Source organism: Gasterosteus aculeatus, chromosome 21 (genome assembly GCF_964276395.1).
Source record: "Gasterosteus aculeatus chromosome 21, fGasAcu3.hap1.1, whole genome shotgun sequence".
Lineage (NCBI taxonomy): Eukaryota > Metazoa > Chordata > Actinopteri > Perciformes > Gasterosteidae > Gasterosteus > Gasterosteus aculeatus.
Genome location: NC_135708.1, coordinates 505,783 through 528,621, shown reverse-complemented (window position 1 = coordinate 528,621; position 22,839 = coordinate 505,783). Strand labels below are relative to the sequence as shown.

The 22,839-nt window shown below is 52.4% G+C and overlaps 3 protein-coding genes across 9 annotated transcripts in view; 1 reads left to right on the top strand and 2 right to left on the bottom strand.

Annotated features, from left to right (window-relative positions):
- Positions 1-22,839, bottom strand: part of LOC144390244 (protein NLRC3-like) — a 111,842-nt gene that overhangs the window by 16,971 nt on the left and 72,032 nt on the right. The window lies entirely within an intron of this gene.
- LOC120811352 (tRNA (cytosine(38)-C(5))-methyltransferase) lies at positions 1,664-9,845 on the bottom strand. 4 transcript variants are annotated; one of them, XM_078096812.1, is made up of 11 exons: positions 7,624-9,845; positions 5,122-5,231; positions 4,923-4,999; positions 4,246-4,317; positions 3,873-3,938; positions 3,679-3,748; positions 3,519-3,599; positions 2,729-3,009; positions 2,567-2,624; positions 2,303-2,432; positions 1,664-2,123 (listed from the first exon to the last, which is right to left on the bottom strand). In XM_078096812.1, the coding sequence occupies exons 1-11, from the start codon at positions 7,766-7,768 to the stop codon at positions 2,023-2,025; spliced, it is 1,191 nt and encodes a 396-aa protein (XP_077952938.1). In that variant the 5' UTR covers positions 7,769-9,845; the 3' UTR covers positions 1,664-2,022. The 4 variants fall into 4 exon arrangements, with proteins under 4 accessions (XP_077952938.1, XP_077952937.1, XP_077952939.1 ...); XM_078096811.1 differs by having other exon boundaries at positions 2,729-3,054; positions 7,624-7,962; XM_078096813.1 differs by having other exon boundaries at positions 2,729-3,054; positions 7,329-7,643.
- On the top strand, positions 10,366-22,191 carry rsu1 (Ras suppressor protein 1). 4 transcript variants are annotated; one of them, XM_078096819.1, is made up of 9 exons: positions 10,366-10,473; positions 10,553-10,661; positions 11,201-11,251; positions 12,162-12,282; positions 13,152-13,270; positions 13,342-13,424; positions 13,536-13,650; positions 13,864-13,996; positions 21,481-22,191. In XM_078096819.1, exons 1-9 carry the CDS (start codon positions 10,366-10,368, stop codon positions 21,581-21,583), a joined length of 942 nt encoding a protein of 313 aa, XP_077952945.1. In that variant the 3' UTR covers positions 21,584-22,191. The 4 variants fall into 4 exon arrangements, with proteins under 4 accessions (XP_077952945.1, XP_077952946.1, XP_040022582.2 ...); XM_040166648.2 differs by having other exon boundaries at positions 10,385-10,473; positions 10,549-10,661; XM_078096820.1 differs by lacking the exon at positions 11,201-11,251.

Below are 22,839 nucleotides of genomic sequence, written 5' to 3'. Positions count from 1 at the left end.
AAACATTTTACCCAAATGACACATTTCAAAGTGCTTCCCTGAGCTGAGAGCTAACATCTCATGTCTTACTGCAGGTCCCCCCTTGCTGTCTGGGTTCAATGTGTCGGCTATTAACAGACTCATGAACCTGCTACTGGCTCGGGCGGCCAAAACTGCTCAAACACGACATAAAAACACATATTCAAATATATTTAAATATCTGGTTGAGCATCAGACACGTCAAAAACTGGACAAATGGAAACAACGGGACACAACTACTTGTAAAGGTCATTTAAGTTGAAACATATTACCTACACAAAAATAAGTAAATGAACTGAAGACCGCAGATCTCTCACAAGCGCGCTGATCAAGAGTCGTGATTCTTGTCCCTCATGCGTCAGGCTTCATTCAGTGATTGAAACTGAAGGTTTCACAGTACCCACATCGAACGCTCCGAGCGAGCTGTGCTGTAATGGTAGTGGTCTACTCCTCCTGCTGGACCGACCACATAGATACCCCAACAACTGTGTTTGCCAAGCCAGCTCAAGCATCGCTGACTTGAACCTGGCAGAATGGGAGTTTGGAAAGGCTGTGGTGACCTATGTGGGCAAGTGCGCCCTGTGACGGCAGGTGCTCTCCTGTCCTACCCGGCACCCTCCACCACACGGGGACTCCGGCGGTTTCTAGGACTGGTCGGGTATTACCGACATGTTTCTGTGCTAGTAGCACCTCTCACTCGTCTGTGGGGTGCAAAGCAACGTCTTGCATGGACGTCTGACTGTCAACATGCCAGAACCTCCCCTCTGCAGCGCTCCGGTACTGACTTCACCGAACCCCTCAAGATCCAGGTGGACGCAAGTGCTGCTGGAGCTGATGGCATCAGCCATCCAGTCTCGTACCACTCGGTCAAGTTCACAATATTCTAATTTGAGATGCAGAATTTGGGGTTTTCATAAGCTGTATGCCATAATCATCCAAAATGATATCAAATAAAGGCTTGAAATATCCCACTTTGCTTGTAATACGTCTATATATTAGTTTCACCTTTTAAGTTGAATTGCTGAAAGCAATGAGCTTTGATATTCTAATTTTTCAAGTTTCACCTGTATTTGTCAAGAATAACCAAAATGTGACAAAGCACAAAATACAAGACAACAGATTGAAAAATGAATGGAATAAAAGATCTTCTATCAGGAGACAGGTGATGACTTGAATAAATCTCGGTTTTATTTGTAAAAAGGTCCCTGGTCCTTTAACGTAGATGAATAAACGCAACCCAATCAACCACCTGTCCCCCCCCCAACGGTCAACGTCCTCTAACGTTTGTGGTGCCGTCAAATCAACCTGCTCCAGGTGGCACCAGGTGTACGGGTGACACCCATTACGACAGACCCCTCCCCCCTTTACTTGGTCCAACCCGATGATGTCACCGCTGACACCATCCCCTGTATAAACGGAACGGACTTCCCGCGGGAACAGACTCGGGGGACCCGACTCACGGGACCAGGAGAACGGTCATTGCCACAAGAGCAGCCGACTCGATGGCGTCGCCACGTCAGCTTGACTGTGCCCAGAGGCCGGCGCAGCCCCCCCTCTGTGGGTCAGGCACGCTGATGATGCCCCCGGTACCTCCTGCTGTCCTACAGAGAAGGTCCTCTTCAGGTGAACACCCCCAACAACAACGGACTCCACAGATTCTTTATTTGGATTCATAGGACAATATTCAATTGGGTTTACGATAAATAACCATTTATGGCAGTTTGGGTTCGTGGATTAGGGTAATAAATGGTTCTGGTTTAGCCAGATGATCTTCACACATGAACAGAACCTGTAGCAGGACACACGAGGACAAGGACTCCTCGTCTCTGATTGGACTCTAACTGAAGGTCTTATTGGGTCTCTCGCACGCGGCCTGAGAGCAGCGATGTGTCACCACCACCAGGTCCAAAACCACAGGAAGCGCTGCGTTGACCCGGGGCGGGTCCTCCTGCATGGTTCCTGGTTAGATGTTGCCTTACACGCGGTCCACGAGGGCTCGAGGTGCTAGGAGACGAGCAGCCGGAGCAGCCGGGCCACCACCACCACGTTGAGGCTGTTTCCCAGAACTCTGTACTGCTGCTTGGTGCTGATCTGCTGCGGGAAGGCTGCAGAAGAACCAGAAGATCCAATTCACCTGGAGGAGAACCGCTTCCCTGCTTCTGCACATCAGTCATCCCGCCTTCTTTCCTATTCTCCACCTTTACCATCAGAAGCATTAAACTCTCTGCTGAACAACACGACTCCTTTAGGGTCACACACACACACACAGCAGGGAGTCACTCACAGAAGCTCTGAGGGAAGCCCATGAGGTTGGCCACCTCTCGGGGGCTGAAGTAACGCAGCTTGAGCTTCAGCAGCTGCTGGAGTTTGTCGTCTTCAGACATCTGGTCCAGACCTTCAAACACGCTCTCCATCTGGAGGACGCACAGCAGAAGAGCTTCTGCTCTGATGATGTCACCCAGGAGGTCGTGAAGCACGTTCTCACCATGAAGCAAGCACACACCTTCTTTCCTTCATCTACGCCCAATACCCTCCATGACAAACCTACCTCCGTCTCCACGCAGCACTGCAGCACTGAGCCCGTCCCCTCCACGTAGCGGCCGTAGCTACGGAGAGAAGACATGACACCATCACTAAGGACTCGTCCTCACAGCGTCCTCCAACGGTAGTCCAAACAACAACCCGACTGTGGGGTAAAGGGTGTCCTTACCCTTTAGTGAAGCACACGGACCTCCTGCAGGTGGGCTGAACGATGTCCAGCAGCAGGGAATATCTCAGCAGGGTGCCGGGGGGCAGGAGGTAGTGCTCCATGTTCACGTCCCCTGGCGGTTCCAGGAAGTCCCGGATGCGCCTGACGGACAGGTCCTGGTTCTGACTGGTCTTCCTCTGGGCCTCCCTCTCGGTCTCTTGCTTATAGAGGACATGACCCCCCTGCGTGTCCTCGTCTGGCCGGCCCGTAGCTGCACTGGGAGGACTGGAGACAACGCTGTGCTGGTGAGGAGAAGCACCAGCAGGATGTGGGAAGGCCTCTGGAATCTGAGACCACAAGAACACCACCAGTCCTGTGAGGTCCTGACCTCCAAACACATTGGGACGCGCAGGCCGAGGGGACGCGCAGGCCGAGGGGACGCGCCGACCGAGGGGACGCGCAAGACGACGCGCAGGCCGAGGGGACGCGCAGGCCGAGGGCACGCGCAGGCCGAGGGGACGCGCAAGATGACGCGCAGGCTGAGGGGACGTGCCGATGAGGGGACGAGGGGACGTGCCGATGAGGGGACGTGCAGATGAGCGGACGCGCAGATGAGGGGACGCGCAGGCCGAGGGGACGCGCAGGCCGAGGGGACGCGCAGGCCGAGGGGACGCGCAGGCTGAGGGGACGTGGCTTCTGCCCAACTTCTCCAGGGTTGGAGATGGTGCAGAGCGACCATTAGTGTCTTTGTGTGTCCTCAGAGCCCTGTTGGGTCAGCTGGTTTATTCCCTTAGATGATGCCAGGACTCACCTTTGAACTCTGGCTGCTTTCATTAGCTGTTGACAACTTAGCAGTCAGGAAATAGCGCAGCCTGGAATTTGGGATCCCGACCTGGATTCATGGACAGAACAGTGAGACAAGCACAACTCGTAGGGCGGGTGCATCCCAGGACGCCGCCGGTCTTTCTTACACTTGTGGGTGAGATCATGGTTTCCTGGAAAGTGTAGCCGCATTCCACGAGTGTCTCCACCAGGCGCTGCCTAGAGAGCACACGCAACACGAGGTGAGACCACGCGTTCCCGCACTGAGAGCAGCAGAACACGTGAACGAGACCAAGCAGTCAAGTGTCTTCTGCGTGCACGCTGTCCCCCCCCCCCTGGTTACCTGGCAGAGGACACCTCGAAGCCCTTCACATTCTCCAGCAGGATGAAGCGGGGCCGCCGGCACAGCCTGGAGAGGAGGGGGGGTTACGGACTCAGAGGATCGCATACATCCTCCCTGCGCACAAACACTACTGAAGACTTATGACGCCGCCTCACATTGCTAACTAACGAGCTTTAATAAAGACCGGATGAAAGCGGTTTATTTTGGGTGCACACAAGGTGACCTGCTCCACCTGTTCCATAGGGTGAAATAAATGATGTTCTATGCAAAGGTCAATGAGGTACTTTCACCCAAAGACGTCGTCTTCTGTTCTTTAAATAGCTTCCGTTCAGGCTGAAATCAGGGCTTCATGTTTCATGTGCAGACTAAACACCTGGGCAGGAGGTGGAGGATGTGCAGGAAGCTCTTGGTTCTGGAGTCGGCGATGTCCCCCTGAAGTCCGACCCTAAAGAACACAAACAAAGTCATTCACCTTCGAGCGCTTGTCGGGGTCAGGGGTCAGGGGTCAGGGGGGCAACAGTTGCATCAGGGACCCCAAAGTCAAAGAGACGTCCCTGTAACTGGGCTCTATACATCTCCATCTGCTCTGTTGCTTACAGTACATCAGTGTTGGTCGCTTCCAACGGATTGTCTAAATGTTTGAGTCGTGGTGACGCTGTAATTCACACCTCCATAAGTTCTGCTTCCTGTCACCCTGTTCTCTCTGAACGCTCTTAACTAGTGCGAAAGACTCACGGCACGGTTTCAGACCGGCCTTTGCCTTAAACTAATGAAAACTAATTATCTGACTGCATATTCCTCCAGTGATGACATGAATCCCTATCATCACCATTCCAAGTCATATCTCTATCATTCAGTGACTCAATGAAGGAGTCCTTTGAGTCAGAGATCAAGTATCATCTGAGACATATACGGTCCACTATCTTCTTCTTACTGTTGGTTTTTAACACAGAACGTTGAAGTAAGGATCAGACAGGGTAAACGCTGTTACTCATCCATTCATAAGAGAGTAACGGTGACGTTGTGTGACTGCTAAACAAGGAGACGTACCTGGTGAAAGGCTGGCATGGAGGGCTCATCACAATCATGTCGACGGGTAATTTATCAAAGTCATCTAGAGTTATGCCCTGAAGATACACAAAGGGAACACGTTGCAGAGGGAAACGTGATTATCTGTGAATAGAGTCAGTATATTGAGAGGATGTTGGTCTGACGCTCCGGTCGACTGGTCCCCCCAGACAGCACCCACCTCAATGGTCTTGTTCCAGAGGGTGGTGTCGGGGAAGTTGTGCCTGTAGATTTGATTGGCCGTCGTGTTGACGTCGATGGCAGCCACCACCTGGGCAGGTATGCCGCTCTCTAGAGGAAGATAAACATGTTAGCCGCTAAACATGTTAGCCGCTCTCTAGACGAAGATAAACATGTTAGCCGCTAAACATGTTAGCCGCTCTCTGGAGGAAGATAAACACGTCAGCCGCTCTCTGGAGGAAGATAAACACGTCAGCCGCTAAACATGTTAGCCGCTCTCTAGAGGAAGATAAACATGTTAGCCGCTCTCTGGAGGAAGATAAACACGTCAGCCGCTAAACATGTTAGCCGCTCTCTAGAGGAAGATAAACATGTTAGCCGCTCTCTAGAGGAAGATAAACACGTCAGCCGCTCTCTGGAGGAAGATAAACACGTCAGCCGCTCTCTGGAGGAAGATAAACACGTCAGCCGCTCTCTGGAGGAAGATAAACACGTCAGCCGCTAAACATGTTAGCCGCTCTCTAGAGGAAGATAAACATGTTAGCCGCTAAACATGTTAGCCGCTCTCTAGAGGAAGATAAACATGTTAGCCGCTAAACATGTTAGCCGCTCTCTAGAGGAAGATAAACATGTTAGCCGCTAAACATGTTAGCCGCCCTCTAGAGGAAGATAAACATGTTAGCCGCTAAACATGTTAGCCGCTCTCTAGAGGAAGATAAACATGTTAGCCGCTCTCTGGAGGAAGATAAACACGTCAGCCGCTAAACATGTTAGCCGCTCTCTAGAGGAAGATAAACATGTTAGCCGCTCTCTAGAGGAAGATAAACATGTTAGCCGCTCTCTGGAGGAAGATAAACACGTCAGCCGCTCTCTGGAGGAAGATAAACACGTCAGCCGCTCTCTGGAGGAAGATAAACACGTCAGCCGCTAAACATGTTAGCCGCTCTCTAGAGGAAGATAAACATGTTAGCCGCTAAACATGTTAGCCGCTCTCTAGAGGAAGATAAACATGTTAGCCGCTAAACATGTTAGCCGCTCTCTAGAGGAAGATAAACATGTTAGCCGCTAAACATGTTAGCCGCCCTCTAGAGGAAGATAAACATGTTAGCCGCTAAACATGTTAGCCGCTCTCTAGAGGAAGATAAACATGTTAGCCGCTCTCTGGAGGAAGATAAACACGTCAGCCGCTAAACATGTTAGCCGCTCTCTAGAGGAAGATAAACACGTCAGCCGCTAAACATGTTAGCCGCTCTCTAGAGGAAGATAAACATGTTAGCCGCTAAACATGTTAGCCGCTCTCTAGAGGAAGATAAACATGTTAGCCGCTAAACATGTTAGCCGCTCTCTAGAGGAAGATAAACACGTCAGCCGCTCTCTGGAGGAAGATAAACACGTCAGCCGCTCTCTGGAGGAAGATAAACACGTCAGCCGCTCTCTGGAGGAAGATAAACACGTCAGCCGCTCTCTAGAGGAAGATAAACACGTTAGCCGCTAAACATGTTAGCCGCTCTCTAGAGGAAGATAAACACGTCAGCCGCTCTCTGGAGGAAGATAAACATGTTAGCCGCTCTCTGGAGGAAGATAAACACGTCAGCCGCTCTCTGGAGGAAGATAAACACGTCAGCCGCTCTCTAGAGGAAGATAAACACGTTAGCCGCTAAACATGTTAGCCGCTCTCTAGAGGAAGATAAACACGTTAGCCGCTAAACATGTTAGCCGCTCTCTAGAGGAAGATAAACATGTTAGCCGCTAAACATGTTAGCCGCTCTCTAGGGGAAGATAAACATGTTAGCCGCTAAACATGTTAGCCGCCCTCTAGAGGAAGATAAACATGTTAGCCGCTAAACATGTTAGCCGCTCTCTAGAGGAAGATAAACATGTTAGCCGCTCTCTAGAGGAAGATACCCCATCATAAGGGGTCATCAGTAGTGTCCCCTCATGATGGGGACCCTACTGTCCAATGCGAAATGGACCATCTACTGAAAGCTCTCTACACTACATGATATCATTCACCCCCTGGGGGGAGGAGCCACATGCTAGGGGTCACCTGGCCATCAGGTGTGTTAACCCACACGCCTTGGAAGGACTTCCTGCCTGTGCAAAAGTGCAGAATCAGAATCAGTAGAGCAGAGAAAAGAGGACAAGAGGACAGGCAGTACGTCCTCTGGAAATGGCGTCTCCAGTAAAGACGACGCGGCAGTCACTGACCCTTTAGTCGGTATTGAGCGGGAGATCTACTGCGGTGAGGCAGACGCGCGGTGGGCGTGGCCTGACGGGCTACGCGTCGGTCAACCAGGAAATAAACATGGATTTTACGGCATCTTCGCAAAGAGCGGTCTGCGGTCCCGCGAGGCCACGCCCACCACGCACCGCGTCACCCACGCCACAACGACGCGGTGGCTCCAACGAGCGGGAGGTGTCGCTCGGCGTCTCCGTCCCGGCGGCCCGAGCCGGAGCGTTTCCCGGCGGCCTCCGGGGCGGCGGACGAAGGCACGAGGCTCACCTTGCAGCGCGTAGTGCATGCCTCCTATCCCGCTGTAGAGCTCCAACACCCGCAGCCGCTCCATGGCTCCACGAGGACCGCTCTTCTTCTGCCCCGCGGCGCAGGGACACGCACCGCCCCCTGCTGGCGCGGCGCAGACATGCATGTAAAGGCTGGCTGCGCTGCGTCAGCACATGGCGGCCATCTTGGTGCAGTCAGCTCGCTCACCCATCACACTGTGTTGGTTGTGGTACGCGTACTTATTAAATATCCATAACTTGCTCAATTGTAATCGATTTCTAAATGAATAGTATACAACGTATGTATGCAGTGTCATAACTACACCTCTGACGTTTATAACAAACCAAACCGTTTAGTAATAATAACGGTCAGTTATTATTATTTAAAGTACATGGACCACTATCAACACTATGTGATGTGTGAGCTGCCTGAACATCACCAGGGGCCTCATTTATAAAAGCTTGCGTAGGATTTGCTCCAGAAGTGGCGTACGGATGAAACGTAGGACGTGCGTACGCACAGAAATATTCAGACTTATAAAACGTCCTACGCAGTTTTCCCTTAATAAATCACAATCACTTCTAAATGCAGCGCAGCTTTTGCGGCTTCATGTCACGCCCATAGTTGCCCATATATAGTCTGTGGAACGCCCACAAATTAATATTCATCGATTGGGAAATCATGACAAACACTGAGAGGAAAACGAAGAAACGTAACTTCACTCAGAGTGAAGTGGAAATGATCATTGGGAGGTGGAAAGGAGAAGTAAGATGCTCTTTGGAGGACACAGTGTGGATCACTGATGCCAACAAGGCACCTGAGGGGCAAAAGGTTGCAGAGCAACGCTGCAGCCTCACGACCTCGGACCCAAATAAAGAAAAACTGGTCTGACATCAAAGTGGATGCAAAGAAGCGTTTAGCGTGTCATCGCCAAGGTGTGTCTCCACGGGGGGGAAAGGGACACCGGAGCTGTCTCCTCCTGATGAGAGACTGGTGGCAGTGATTGGGGATCGGGGACAGGGTCTGGGCCAACATCGGCGTCAGGGGGTCGAGGCACCAATTATTGCGTAGAGAGCGGCGTACGCCTTCTTTTGTGCGTACGCAACGTTTATAAATGAGGCCCCTGGGCTTTCTCCTTCACAGGCTCCTCCCTCTGACAGCAGCCCAGCCAATCACACAGCGGCTTTACTTTCCTCATTCATTCATTCCCTCTGTATCTGTTTACACACATGAACACAATAAGATCTGTTACGTTAAAGGCTAAAGTGTTTTCTGTTGATGAAGAAGCGCTTTTACTTCGTTAAACACGTCGGGAGAGAATATTGAGGCCCGATTAGATATATTGTCATTTCCAGATGACTGCTTGTTTGAACGCTATCGTTTTTCTTCACAGTCCATCAAGTATGTCCATGTCCTCACCCGTCCTCTTATAGGTAACGTCTCCCATCGTGGACGTGCTCTCACATACGAGCACATTCTTTGTGTAGTATGACGTGTTTTCCTTTACAGCATTAGAATATTAGTAAAGCTGCTGCATGCAGAGCCGTGAGAAACGTCTTTTAAGCCTTTGTGTTGGACACAAACCAGTGAGACATTAAAGAGGAGTTTCACAGGACGCAGCTGAAGAAAACCCATTACAGGTTCAACACCATCGAGCCAGTTTATACCAGCGATATTGTTCTTGTGATTAAATATGTGTGTATATTAAGCCTGTGTAAAAACTGGGATTTAGTAAAACGTGTGGATTATGATTAGTGTACATTAAATATTAACAACACTATATTGGAACAGTTTCTCTGTCTTTTGCTGCAGCAGCGCGTTGCTTTTCCTACTTACGGGTTCGTACGCTTGCATTAACATGTGCAGCTCAACAGGGGTGAATATACTGTTTGTGGCGGTTGTCATGGTAACTCGTGGTATCATGGCTCCATTAACGCTGCCTTCATACTGTGGTGAAGCACGCGCTCAGCTCAACCTACTCCGACATGATGGAACCAACTCTAAACAGCTGCTCTGAAACCAGAACCTCAGGGTTTGTTAGACCTCCTACTTGAACCGGAGCCCCGGTCGTCCCTGGCTCTTCTTCTCACTTCATCGTTGATGCTCAGCAGGTTTTATTCCTGCGCTGTCCTGTTGTACACATCCCATAATACGATTCACATTGCTTCTCTGTAAAAAAGGAGAACCACCCAGATCGTCCAAAGACACATAGACGGGTTGGGATTATGGGTCATACGATGCAAACATGACCCGTGCAGCTGACCGCATTGTACCTCTTAGTTGTGACACAAGGGGGCGTTACTGGCTTGAACAAGTTCACAAAATAAGAGCGCTGAAGGAGATGCTGCGGATAGGTGGAGGTGGAGGTGGAGGGAGGCGGTAGGATGGTGGTGAAGTGATGAACACCCTGGCTGTCCACATATGATTAGAAAGCGTTACAGGTTTAAACCGTCATCCCTTACGTGAAGGTAAACATTCAAGCCGGAAGTACTTTTCTTAGTCGTCCTTTTCTATTTTGTACAAATCTTTATTACTTTTTTTTTCCAGTACAAAACAAGTATCAAACGAGCAATATGCACGCCGCATGTGCTGGAGTAAGATGTGACGAAATAATAAAGGACTACGGGGATAAATCGCCGGGAAATAAGTGAAACCTCGGGCGGTTTGAAGCGGTGGACCTTTGGAAGCTCTTATTTTGACACAGAGGCGCGGCTGAGCCGAGGCAACCGGAAGTAGCCTATTATGGCCCGCAGGCGGCCACACAGACTTCCGGTGAGGGCGGCTGCTGCGGGAGAGTCTCTGTCGGAACCAACGAGCGTAACGTGTGGTCTGCTAGTGGTCGTTGACACGGTAAGCCTCCTTCCCGTCGCATGTAGCCGACCAATGGCGGCTCCTCGGGTGACCTCTGACCTCACGCTGTTTCAGGAAGATGTCCAAGTCTCTGAAGAAGATCGTGGAGGAGAGTCGAGACAAGAACCTGCCCGAGGTGGAGATGTGTGACAGAGGCATCTCCAACATGCTGGACGTCCCCGGGCTGTGTGAGTGACGTTAGGCCGCTGCGAGACCCGGCGGGACCCGGCGGGACCCGGCTCCGTTAAGTCCTGTAAGGTCCCGTTTGGCTCGGTTAGCTTCCGGTAGGTCCTGTTAGGTCCCGTTAGGCTCGGTTAGCTTCCGGTAGGTCCTGTTAGGTCCCGTTAGGCTCGGTTAGGTCCCGTTAGGTCCTGTTAGGTCCCGTTAGGCTCGGTTAGGTCCCGTTTGGCTCGGTTAGGTCCCGTTAGGTTCTAGTAGGTCCCGGTAGGCTCGGTTAGGTCCCGTTAGGCTCGGTTAGCTTCCGGTAGGCACCAGTTGTCTGACTATAAGCCTTAGGGCGGGGCCTCGTGACGATGACGTAGGAGGGAGGAGCCCCGCCCCGTCAGCCTGCAGCGGTCTCCTCCTCGCGGAGTCAGTCTGTGAATCCACAGCTTCCAGCATGAGTGACAGTTTGATTTGGATACTTGAGTCACCTGAAAGGCAGCAGCTCGCTGCTCGGACATCAGATCAAGACCTGCTGTTGACTTGCTGTCCTCTGTCCTTCCAGTCACCCTGTCCAACATCACCCAGCTGGTCCTCAGCCACAACAAGCTCACAGGTGAGCCCCGCCAGTCGTTCCAAGAGATCTTCATGCCTCATGAGACCCGGCCGGCCCGTTGGACCTCGGGGTCATTCCCGTCTCAACGAGTTCCTAGAATTCTGTGCCTCATGAGTGCTTTAGCAAGCTTCACAAGGTGTATATATATATATATATATATATATATATATATATACCGTCAGAACATATGAAAGCTTTCACTTTGTCATTTTCCCAGAAGGCTTTTAAAATGATTAGTAAATTAAAAATATTTATATTGAAATAATTCTACGGGTAAAGTTGTATGTGTGTCGTACAGTCCCAGTTTATGCACATGTTGGTGGTTCATGGTGACCAGCAGAGGTCACAACACACACAGACGACTGGAAGCTCTTCTGTGATACTAATACTAAACGTGCTACCAGGGATGTAGTGTCATTCCTGCTGCACACTTCCTGATCCCCACCGGGAGCTAAAACTCCGTGACGCGTCTCCTGATCTGCTGCTGGAGATGATTAGACACAGACCACATCGTTGGAGTCTCCTGCAGCATCGCGGTGACCCTTCAGTCCGTCAGTCAGCAGGCTGTACAACCACATGTAGGACGTAGTCCCAATGTCCGCCCTGAGCAGGCCACTCACCCGCAGGCCTCCGCGTGGAAATCCCCTCAGGTGGTGCACTACACACTGGACAGGAGGTGGTGCTGCTGCGTGGATTGACCTGTGGGGGACAGTGAGATTCATATATACATATATATATATCTTTATAATATATATATTTATATACATTATATATATACATATGCACACAGAGTCCCACCCGCTGCTCTGAGTAGAAGGACATCGGTCCGGTCGGGTGTCCTCGGGTGTAGCTGATGTAGCGCTCCTCCTTTGCTGCCAGTGGATGATGTTCTCCTCTGTGTGTCCTACAGCGGTGCCTCCTAACGTGTCTGAGCTGAAGAACCTGGAGGTTCTGAACATGTTCAACAACCAGATTGAAGAGCTGCCCACTCAGATCAGCAGTCTGCAGAAGCTGAAACACCTCAACCTCGGGTTGGTTCCCTCACACACACACACACACGCATTGGGGAACCTGAACCGGTTCCTCTGGGCGGTTCTTTGTCCCTGAGGTCCACAGCGTTAATCCCACTGTGTTCACATACGTATCCCACCTCCTTCCTCCGGCATTGTTGTGTCATCTTTAGTCTTCAAAGCATCTTGAAAAGTGTGTGTGTGTGACGAGCAGCTGGTGGAGGTTCCGTTGCCCAGCTGTTGTGTGTGTGTGTGTGTGTGTGTGTGTGTGTGTGTGTGTGGAGACGTGAGGATTAGGAGGGCAGCCGGCTGTGTGTTGACAGACAAACATGGTCTGAGGGTGTAAGCCTCACACTGCTATTCAGCCCGCGCATTCACTTTGCATCCTGTTTATTCTTCCTGTGTGTGTGTGTGTGTGTGTGTGTGTGTGTGTGTGTGTGTGTGTGCAACCTTGTGGGGGCTTAATGTCATTTGTCCAACACAGAGTTGGAGTAGAATAGTCTGTCTTCCATGTGTGGACACACGCATGGTGTCTCTGGTACACACTCATGATGTCCACCAACACGAGGACACCAGCAGGGCACAAGTGTGAACCTGTGGTAGTAATAACTGAAGCACCCTAACACATGTTAGCAGGATACGAATGACCATAAAAAGGGTTCGGAGAAGATCCTCCAGCCTCGCGTGCTATTGGGCACAGCGTCTATTGGGCACAGCGTCTAGTGGGCACAGCGTCTATTGGGCACAGCGTCGCATGCTCCCTGACCTCCTGGTAGCGGCGCAGCGTTAGTCACGAGCTGCTGCCCAAGCAGGTCACCTCAAAGAAGATGGTTGTACATCTTGTGTAAATATTCTGGTGTGTGTGCGTGTGTGTGTGTGTGTGAGGACAGGATGAACCGTCTCAGCGGCTTGCCCAGAGGATTTGGTTCTTTACCCGCTCTGGAAGTTCTGGACCTGACCTACAACAACCTGAACCAGAACTCCCTCCCTGGGAACTTCTTCTACCTCAGTGAGTAATGATTCTGATCCCCCCCCCCCGGCGCCCCCCCCGCGGCGCTGTAACGCTCTTCTTGTTTGCAGCGACTCTTCGCGCTCTCTATCTGAGCGACAACGACTTCGAGGCTCTGCCCGCCGACATCGGGAAGCTGGCCAAGCTTCAGATAGTAAGTCCACCGCCCCCCGTGACCCTACCAGGAGGTCCAGGCCCATAGGAGACAAAGGACGTGTCCTCCCCCCACACATGTGCTGTTGTCTTCTTCCCTCCTCATGTCCAGCTGAGTCTGAGGGACAACGACCTCATCTCGCTGCCTAAAGACATCGGGGACTTGGCTCAACTCAAAGAGCTTCACATCCAGGGCAACCGGCTGACCGTCCTGCCCCCCGAGCTAGGTACTGCCCCCCCCCCCCCAACACACACACACACACACACACACACACACACAGGGGCCGGCTGCAGTAATGAATAGAATAGTAGGAAGGAGTTCACGTCCCTCGGTGTCTCCTGCTGTCATACGAGACCTTAAGACCACCCCGAGTGGAGGATGTTCTCCTGGTTGGATCTTCTAAAAGTACCATGACGTGTGTGTGTGTGTGTGTGTGCAGGTAACCTGGACCTGACGGGCCCCAAGCAGGTGTTCAAGGCCGAGAACAACCCCTGGGTCACTCCCATCGCAGACCAGTTCCAGCTGGGCGTCTCCCACGTCTTTGAATACGTCCGCTCGGAGACATACAAGTAGTAAGTAGCGCCGACGCCAACCGTCCGCCGCGTTCCATCACACGCGTGTCCCATGCGACCGTTACCGTGAAGGCCCCCCCCCCCCCCCCCTCTGACCTTCAACCTGTGATCCAGCCAATGGAAAGACACCAGCAGACAGTCCGCTGAAGACCTTCCTCATGGTGTCTCCGCGCTGCATATGATCTGCTCTGATTGGTTTGATGAGGGACACGACTGCTGAGATCTAGCAGCCCCCCCCCCCCCCCCCCCCCCTCGCTGTGAGACACACGAGCTGAAGGCTTCAGCCAGCGGCCTTTTCACTGAGCGGCGCTGAACCCTGAAGAACGTGCAGGAGGTTCCCCTGAGAAGATTGAGAGGCTGCTACTAATTCTCTGTTGTGAATGCGTCACGCTGCTGTGTGTGTGTGTGTGTGCGTGTGCGTGTGGGTGTGCGTGCGCGTGCGCGTGTGCGTGCGCGTGTGTGTGTGTGTGTGTGTGTGTCGTACAGCAGCTCATGCGTGATGCGTCCAGCAGCCGTATGCAGGCCTCTTTGTCTCTGGTCCCTCGTGTCCCCCCAGAGGAGGCCGCCCCCCCGCGGGCTGATTGCAGCTGTGGTGCACCTCCACCCTGCGGCGGCTGCTGTCCTTGCTCACCTGTTGGAGCAGAGCTGCTCCTTGGTCTGATTCTCCTGTGTGACTCGTACGGGCAGAACCTCAGGCTGACTGGAGGCACCGCGCATACGTCTGGCTGGTCTGATCCGGTGAGCCGGGCCCCTCTGGGGCCACATGGAGGAAGCATGTTGAGCTCACCGTCCCCACCGACCATCTACTCTTCTCTTTAGTTCAGTCACTTGACGTTTTTCGTTCATTTATGTCATTTATTGACGAACAGCACAATATAAATCCGTCCTCACCCTGTCCTCACCCTGTCCTCACCCTGTCCTCACCCTGCTCTCCACAGTCCTCACCCTGTCCTCACCCTGTCCGTCCCCTGTCCTCACCCTGTCCTCACCCTGCTCTCCACAGTCCTCACCCTGTCCTCACCCTGTCCTCACCCTGCTCTCCACAGTCCTCAGGCCGGATGAAGGACAGCTAGTAGACGTCTGGTCAATAGTAAAAGCTGAAGGGACTGTACGTGCTTGTCTTTAGCACCACCTGTCATCACCCATCCCCACCCGGGTGGGAGGAGCTACCCCACAGAGACACCTGTCCATCGGGACATTCAGGAGCTACGTGGGGTGAAGTGTCTTGCCCAAGGGCAGACTAGCGCGGAGGGGATGGAACCGCCAACCCTTTGCCTGCGGGACGAGCCGGCGCTCAGCTGGTTGTATCTGTGGACCCTCCCCAACAATCCCAGTAGAACAGAACTAACACCACCCGCGTGATGGTGCACATGGAGCCCTGCGTCCCCCTCTTCCATCGGACCGGAGTCACGCCGGAACGAGCAGAACGCGGGCGGCGTCCAGCGGTCAGAGCTACTTGTCCTGTGTGTTCAGACGACAACAACCACACATCACACAACAGCTGGTCACACACAGACTATTTACATGTGTATAGAATTACATGCGATTAGACACATGTAATATGTACACACACACATATATATATATATATATATATGTCATTGGTACATACAGACTAGCTCAGCAATAACTGCTCCAGTCATTAACTGATGTCTCCAGCTGTAATGTCCCCCCCCGTGAGGACGCCTGAGGGGGGAAAGACGCGCAGACAGCTGGCAGCAGCTCTCCTTTAGGTGTTGAGTCCCAAATAGATCCTCCTTGGCTTCATTTACACCTGTCTACATGTCCTTGATCTTCTAGCTCTGTGAACACACACACGCACACACACACACACGCACACACACACACACATCTGTTTGCACCTGCATCTCTGTCGAGCTGGAAGCGATGGATCTGGAATGTGGACGAAATAACAACAGTTCTCCTCGGTAGAGAAATGGTGTTTTTCTGCGTTCTCTCCTGCGAGCGTCGGCAGACAGGAACATGGCCTCAGAGGAGCAGGACCTCCAGAGACCATCTGAAGGACACCACGAAGGCCTCAGTCTGGCACTCGGGTCCTTTGGGGTTATGGCAGCTTAGACTCTGTCCTACGGGTTTGTTTGTAACGCTGTTGACGAAGCTTAAAGGCCGCCGCGTCTTTCTGCGTCGACGCGCTGGTTTCACTTCCTGGTTGTAAAGTCCTGCGTGTGTTGCAGAGCGATTCACCTCCAGAACAACAGGTGGAGTCACGTGTTTTGTTGAAGACGACCTGGAGAGTCACGTCTATTTATTTGTTTGTTTATTGATCATAGACTTTATTGCCCCGTGCATCCACACTGCTGCTTTGCATCAAGGACACATTTGTCCCGTATTTTCCTCCACGAATTTGTTCCTTTGCAAGCCGGCGTTAGCGGCGATCTCCCTCCGTGAATCCAACCCGCCAATGACGGCTCGTAGAAGCGTCATATCTACGCATTTCCTCCGACAAAAGCGGAACCATGCCTTGGACCTCCTGTGTGGGCATGTGGGTCAGCTTGGAGGTGAGATCAGGAGATCAGGGCCACCGATTGGACGGCCACGTTGTGCAGACTGAACACGAGTGGTGGGGGACGGCGTCCTAGGCGGCGGTCTGCTGTCCATAAGGAGCAGGCAGTTGATCCCGCTCTATCCCTCCTCTCTATGAGGGCCGTCGTATTCTCCGACTGCTCGTCCTCGCTCCCTCTGATTGGCCGAGCAGCGTCACATGGTTGGTGTGTTTAACGAATTGGTTTAATGAGTGTTTCTAGCCGCTGTTCCCCAACAAGGACTAGTCTCCTTCCGCACTACAGCATCCTGTCAGCGACATGGAGACATTTGTGTCCGTCTCACTGGATGTCATTCTCAACCCCCCCCCTTACTGTCTAATTAGATTCACAGCCCCGGGTCCTCTTCTCCCACCTTTCTGCTGCTCAGGAACTCCTCTCACTTATTAAACCCCTTGGATTGTAGACACAACAGCAAATAGGGCTGTTGGTCACCTGACCTCCCACTTGGTTTGCTACACAGAACCGTGTGACAAGCTGTCACTTAAAACGGCTTGAAAAAGGACGGGCACTTTTCCAAAAGCACCGGCGGTTCACCCGGCAGGTGATTGGATGAACTGACCGGATTGATTCTGTCAATCAACGTCTTAACAAAGCCAGTTGGGAGAAGAGCAAAAGTGTCGTAAGCCGTTGTCGTTCTTTGCGTTTGCTTCTTAGGAGTATTCCCTGTTGTGATAGCAGAGATGTTGTGCAGCTTTTATGCTAACCTGCAGCAGCCATTGTTGCTAAGCCGGTAGCTGCCACACTAGCTGCCGGTAGCTGCCACACTAGCTGCCGGTAGCTGCCACACTAGCTGCCACACTAGCTGCCGGTAGCTGCCACACTAGCTGCCACACTAGCTGCCGGTAGCTGCCACACTAGCTGCCACACTAGCTGCCGGTAGCTGCCACACTAGCTGCCGGTTTCTTGCTCAATAATCCATGTTCAGCAGCAGGTGGCGTGTTAGAGGGGGGGTCCAGCACTGAGGGATTTACCGTGCAGCGACTGTGAACTAGATTCCCTTTGTAGAATCACAGGGGGAAAAGGATTCAAAATGAATTCGCTACCTTTCGCCAGTTCTGTTCTCTTTCAGTTCATGTGAGTTTGAAGAGCGGCATGTTGAGAAGCATGATGGAGCCCCTCCCAAGCCAACGCAGCCCCCCCACGGTTCGTCTGCATGTTCATTTCCAACTTTAAAAGAAACTGTCAACACACGCTCAACGGCCGGCCTTGTTTAATGAATGCGTTAACTTATTCAGTGTGGTCAGCAGCTCACAGCTTCCTCCTCAATGATTCCAATGGCCCTTTTTATCAAGACCAGCGTTTCACAGAGAACACATGGTGGGGAGGAACGGATCTAAAGCCAGTGGCACAAAAACAAGGAACGCATCAAACTGTGACATAATCCTTTGGGTTTACGCGTCTGAAGGGTGTCGACGGCACCGCTCACTGGCAGCCCACGGATCAACGTGCTACTGTTGACCACTGCAGTGTGGTCAACGGTCCCCTCTCCCCGGCGGCCCCGTCTATTCCCTGGTGAAGTGGTTATTTATGTGGACTTGCATACTGGGATCTCTCCTCCCTGAAGCTGAATTGCTGTGCGTCTCCGGTGAGGACGAGGAAGGCCGCCCATCAGATCAATGGCCTCTGGCCTCCCTTTCACATTTATCACACATGCACACACACGTGCGCGTATTGTACTCTAACACACAAATAGCAACTTTCCTCCTCTGCACACCGAACTTTTCCATGATTAATTAAGCCGTGTGGAATAGCAGAGCTCCACAAAGACACATCGGGATACTGAATCCATTCGCTGCCCTGCGTTTAATTGGCCTTAACCAGACACACACACACATGGTAAATCTTTAGGTTGAACTTGGGCTGGTGCTCGCGCTCTGCGTGGCTGTATGAAAGCATAATGAAGGGGGTTCTGTCATGGTTCGGCCTGCCTGTCTGCGCTGGTTGTGGCTGGTTGAGCTCTGGCCTCTCCAGCACACAGAGGGAGGGAAGAGAAGGACTACGATGTCCTGCCTTATCTTGCTAGTGGGATGAAGACGACTCACAACAGCCGAGGAAACCAGCGGTGGACGAGAAGCCGCCCAGCGTCTCTCCTCTGGGTCACATGGTCCTCAGCCTTCCGTCCTCGCTGTCCGCTCATCTGTCAGATTAACGGCAGCGCACAGTCGGCACGCCGGCCGCCGCGTAAACGATTGCAAATGATGAATAAACATTGACTCTTGAGTAAACGCTCCGTCATCGGCCGGCCGCTTTATTCTGCCCCGTCCACATTGATTTGTTTTGCTGCTTTATGACACCCTGACTGATCTTTCACCTCCTCCCTCCTCGGCCTCCTGCGCTCCTCATCCATCAGCGCCGGGAACCCACAATTATCTCAACGAGCTCCTCCTGACAGCTCATCGACTGCTGCATGTCCTCGCTTTTAAACCGGAGCGTGCGCCATCATCACGGCCACCACCGTCCTGCTCCAACCGCCAGCTCTGTCCTCTGGACACGAGACCGCTGTCCTCTGGACATGAGACCACCAGCTTCTGTCCTCTGGACACGAGACCGCTGTCCTCTGGACATGAGACCACCAGCTTCTGTCCTCTGGACACGAGACCGCTGTCCTCTGGACATGAGACCGCCAGCTTCTGTCCTCTGGGCATGAGACCGCCAGCTTCTGTCCTCTGGGCATGAGACCGCCGGCTTCTGTCCTCTGGGCATGAGACCGCCAGCTTCTGTCCTCTGGGCATGAGACCGCCAGCTTCTGTCCTCTGGGCATGAGACCGCTGTCCTCTGGACTTGAGACCGCCGGCTTCTTTCCTCTGGACATGAGACCGCCGGCTTCTGTCCTCTGGACATGAGACCGCCGGCTTCTGTCCTCTGGACATGAGACCGCCGGCTTCTGTCCTCTGGACATGAGACCGCCGGCTTCTGTCCTCTGGACATGAGACCGCCGGCTTCTGTCCTCTGGACATGAGACCGCCGGCTTCTGTCCGCTGGACATGAGACCGCCGGCTTCTGTCCGCTGGACATGAGACCGCCGGCTTCTGTCCGCTGGACATGAGACCGCCGGCTTCTGTCCTCTGGGCATGAGACCGCCGGCTTCTGTCCTCTGGACACGAGACCGCTGTCCTCTGGACATGAGACCGCCAGCTTCTGTCCTCTGGGCATGAGACCGCCAGCTTCTGTCCTCTGGGCATGAGACTGCCGGCTTCTGTCCTCTGGGCATGAGACCGCCAGCTTCTGTCCTCTGGGCATGAGACCGCCAGCTTCTGTCCTCTGGGCATGAGACCGCTGTCCTCTGGACTTGAGACCGCCGGCTTCTTTCCTCTGGACATGAGACCGCCGGCTTCTGTCCTCTGGACATGAGACCGCCGGCTTCTGTCCTCTGGACATGAGACCGCCGGCTTCTGTCCGCTGGACATGAGACCGCCGGCTTCTGTCCGCTGGACATGAGACCGCCGGCTTCTGTCCGCTGGACATGAGACCGCCGGCTTCTGTCCTCTGGACATGAGACCGCCGGCTTCTGCCCTCTGGACAGAAGTCTGTGTCCGTCCGTCCGTCCATCCCCCAGAATGCCAGCTCTGCTAAAGTCCGCGTGCCCTTGGGCAAGACACGTGCCCTCAGATTGCTCCCACTGGACGACGCCGTGTGGACGGGAGCTACTGACGGACAGGTGTCCCTGTGTGGAGGGGAGCTTCTGACGGACAGGTGTCCCTGCGTGGAGGCTCCTCCCATCAGGCTGTGAATGATGTCATGTGGTGGTATCTATTTACACATAAAAATACGGACATCGTCTGGGAAGAGCATTCTGGGAAATAAGCTGCCGGGAGGAGCAGCAGAGGTACCCGATGCCACTGCGAGATCCAAGAGATCAACTGGCCTCCGTCCTGACCTGCGTGTGTGTGTGTGTGTGTGTGTGTGTGTGTGTGTGTGTGTGTGTGTGTGTGTGTGCTTGTGTGTGTGCGTCTCTGTACTTCTGGAAGGCACGTAAATGAGTTTTCCTCCATCTAACATCTGTGCGGTGCGGTGCAGGTGCAGTAGGGCGGAGGTGCAGCAGGGCGGAGGTGCAGCAGGGCGGAGGTGCAGCAGGGCGGAGGTGCAATGGGGGTGCAAATCACATGTTGCTAAGCCCCGCCCCCTTACTGCTACTCAGCCAATCTGGCGCAGGTACCAGGTACCCACACGGCCACTAACTGAACCCAATTAGTAAGTTCGGTCCAACTTAAAAATCTTCCGTGTGTGGAGCTGGTCTGCAGAGAAGCGTGTGATGTGGTGGTTGACACACGCATGTGTCACCACCTCACAACCTTCATCACATCCACAGAACCACCCTGAGGGTGGAGTAGCATCAGGCTGAGAGCGCTCATACACATCATTGTTGTTATTATTAAAAGATTTCCAGTCCAATTACAGCCACAATAAACTACTACTGCCAAATATTTATGTTTTTCATTGTTCTAACAAGATGGTTGTACATTTTATTATTATTATTCTTTTCTAACGGAGCAATCTGGTTGACTTTCTTTAGAAATGCTTTGTTGTTGCTCTGTATCCTACGTTGGAATCCCGGCTATTTGAGCAAAGCGAGGAGAAGCTTGGCTGACAACACGCAGAGGGAGGGGCTCTGTGTCCGCTGGGGGCGGAGCTTCCGTAGTGGCCAATTGTATAAGGTGAAAGAAACGCTTGGTAAACCTGTGCAGAGGGACGAGCGACGACGTCTGGAGAGAATCCGTCTTTTTTCAAAACAAAACACTCTCCACAAAAAAACACGTATGTCCTTTCTGTGCTGCGGCCCGTTACCGGTCCACGGCCCACGGGTTGGGACCCCCGGTTTAGATTGAACAGACGTCCAATGAATTCAAAGTTTTACTTTTACATCGGTGACAGAAAACTCTCCTCTCCCTCCCTCCCCCCCTCCCCCCTCTCCCTCCCCAGTCTCTACGGCAGACACATGCAGGCCAACCCAGAACCACCGAAGAAGAGCAACGACAAGAGTAAAAAGATCAGCCGCAAACCTCTGGCCGCCAAGAACAAGTGAAGAGGAGAGCTGCTTCACTGCATGTGCCTTCCCCCCCGCTCCGTTTTATATAACAAAAACATTTTGTATTCCAAAGAAATGTGTGACGCGTGTTCCTGTGCAGAGCTGCATGTTTGCATCCGCGTGCTGCTCGTTTTGTTGCTCTAGTACTCCAGCCATGTGTGTAACTATTGGAAACGCGTGGAACCTCATTCAGACGCAGATGGTCGCGATGCTCCTCACAGCGAGCCCAGATGACCGATGAGGGTCCTCACAATGCTGCCGCGCCAGAGGCAGATGTTTAGAGTCCAGTCTTACTGCTCTGTATCTGAATCCAGCAGCACGTCTCCATCTCTGCTCCGTCTCTGCTGATTCAGCAGCAATCACTCGCTTCCTTAACGGTTTCACAAACCGGCAGGTTGGTTCATGTTTTGTCAGAAGACCCTTTGTGACCGTACGTACTCCTGCAAACACACGGTGTCTCCTGCCGCGCCGCCTCACTCCACATTGTCTTTGCCAAGTGTCCATCACATTTCAGCTGACGTAACCCTTTAAAATGCACAGAGCTTTTATCACAGGCACCGTTCACGCTTCAATAAAACTATGTTTTAATAAAACAATGAGAGAAATGTCGTCTCCTCTATCGTTCATTTCACATTACATGTCATTTAGCGGACGGGAACTCAGGAGAACAAGAAACAAGAACGTGCAATTTCCTCTAAGCAATTTGCTATAGATGAGTGACGTTACAAGTCCAATGTAAGTGCTACAGTTAGTGTGTTAGTGGAGGTAGAGTGTGAAGAGGTGTGTCTTTAGTCTGAAGATGTGAAGGCTCTCTGTGGTCCTGATGTCTTCAGAGACCTCCTTCCACCATTTAGGAGCAGGACAGCAAAGAGTGGAGATCCAGTCGAGTGTTTTGCTCTCAGTGAGGAGGAACGAGTAGTTTTGTATTTCACGATATAAGTAGTGACATAAACTCCACCTGAATAACTTCTTTTTCTAATGTAACGTGTCTTCAGGGTGTACAGGTGGACAAACGGCCCTTTGTCTCAGAGGGACACACACTTTATTCATGTATTCCATCAATTGGGTTGTTATGTCATTTAAACACCAGTAGGTGAGATGCATTCACTTCAGGGACTAAAAGAGGAATAAAGGCTTTTTGCAGTTTGTGTCTCTTCTGGTTGTCCAGCTTCTTTCCATGTGATGCTGATTTACAGGTTTGTGTGTGATCATTTCATCTTTAACTCGAGGTTTGTTCACCGATGCCTTTACGA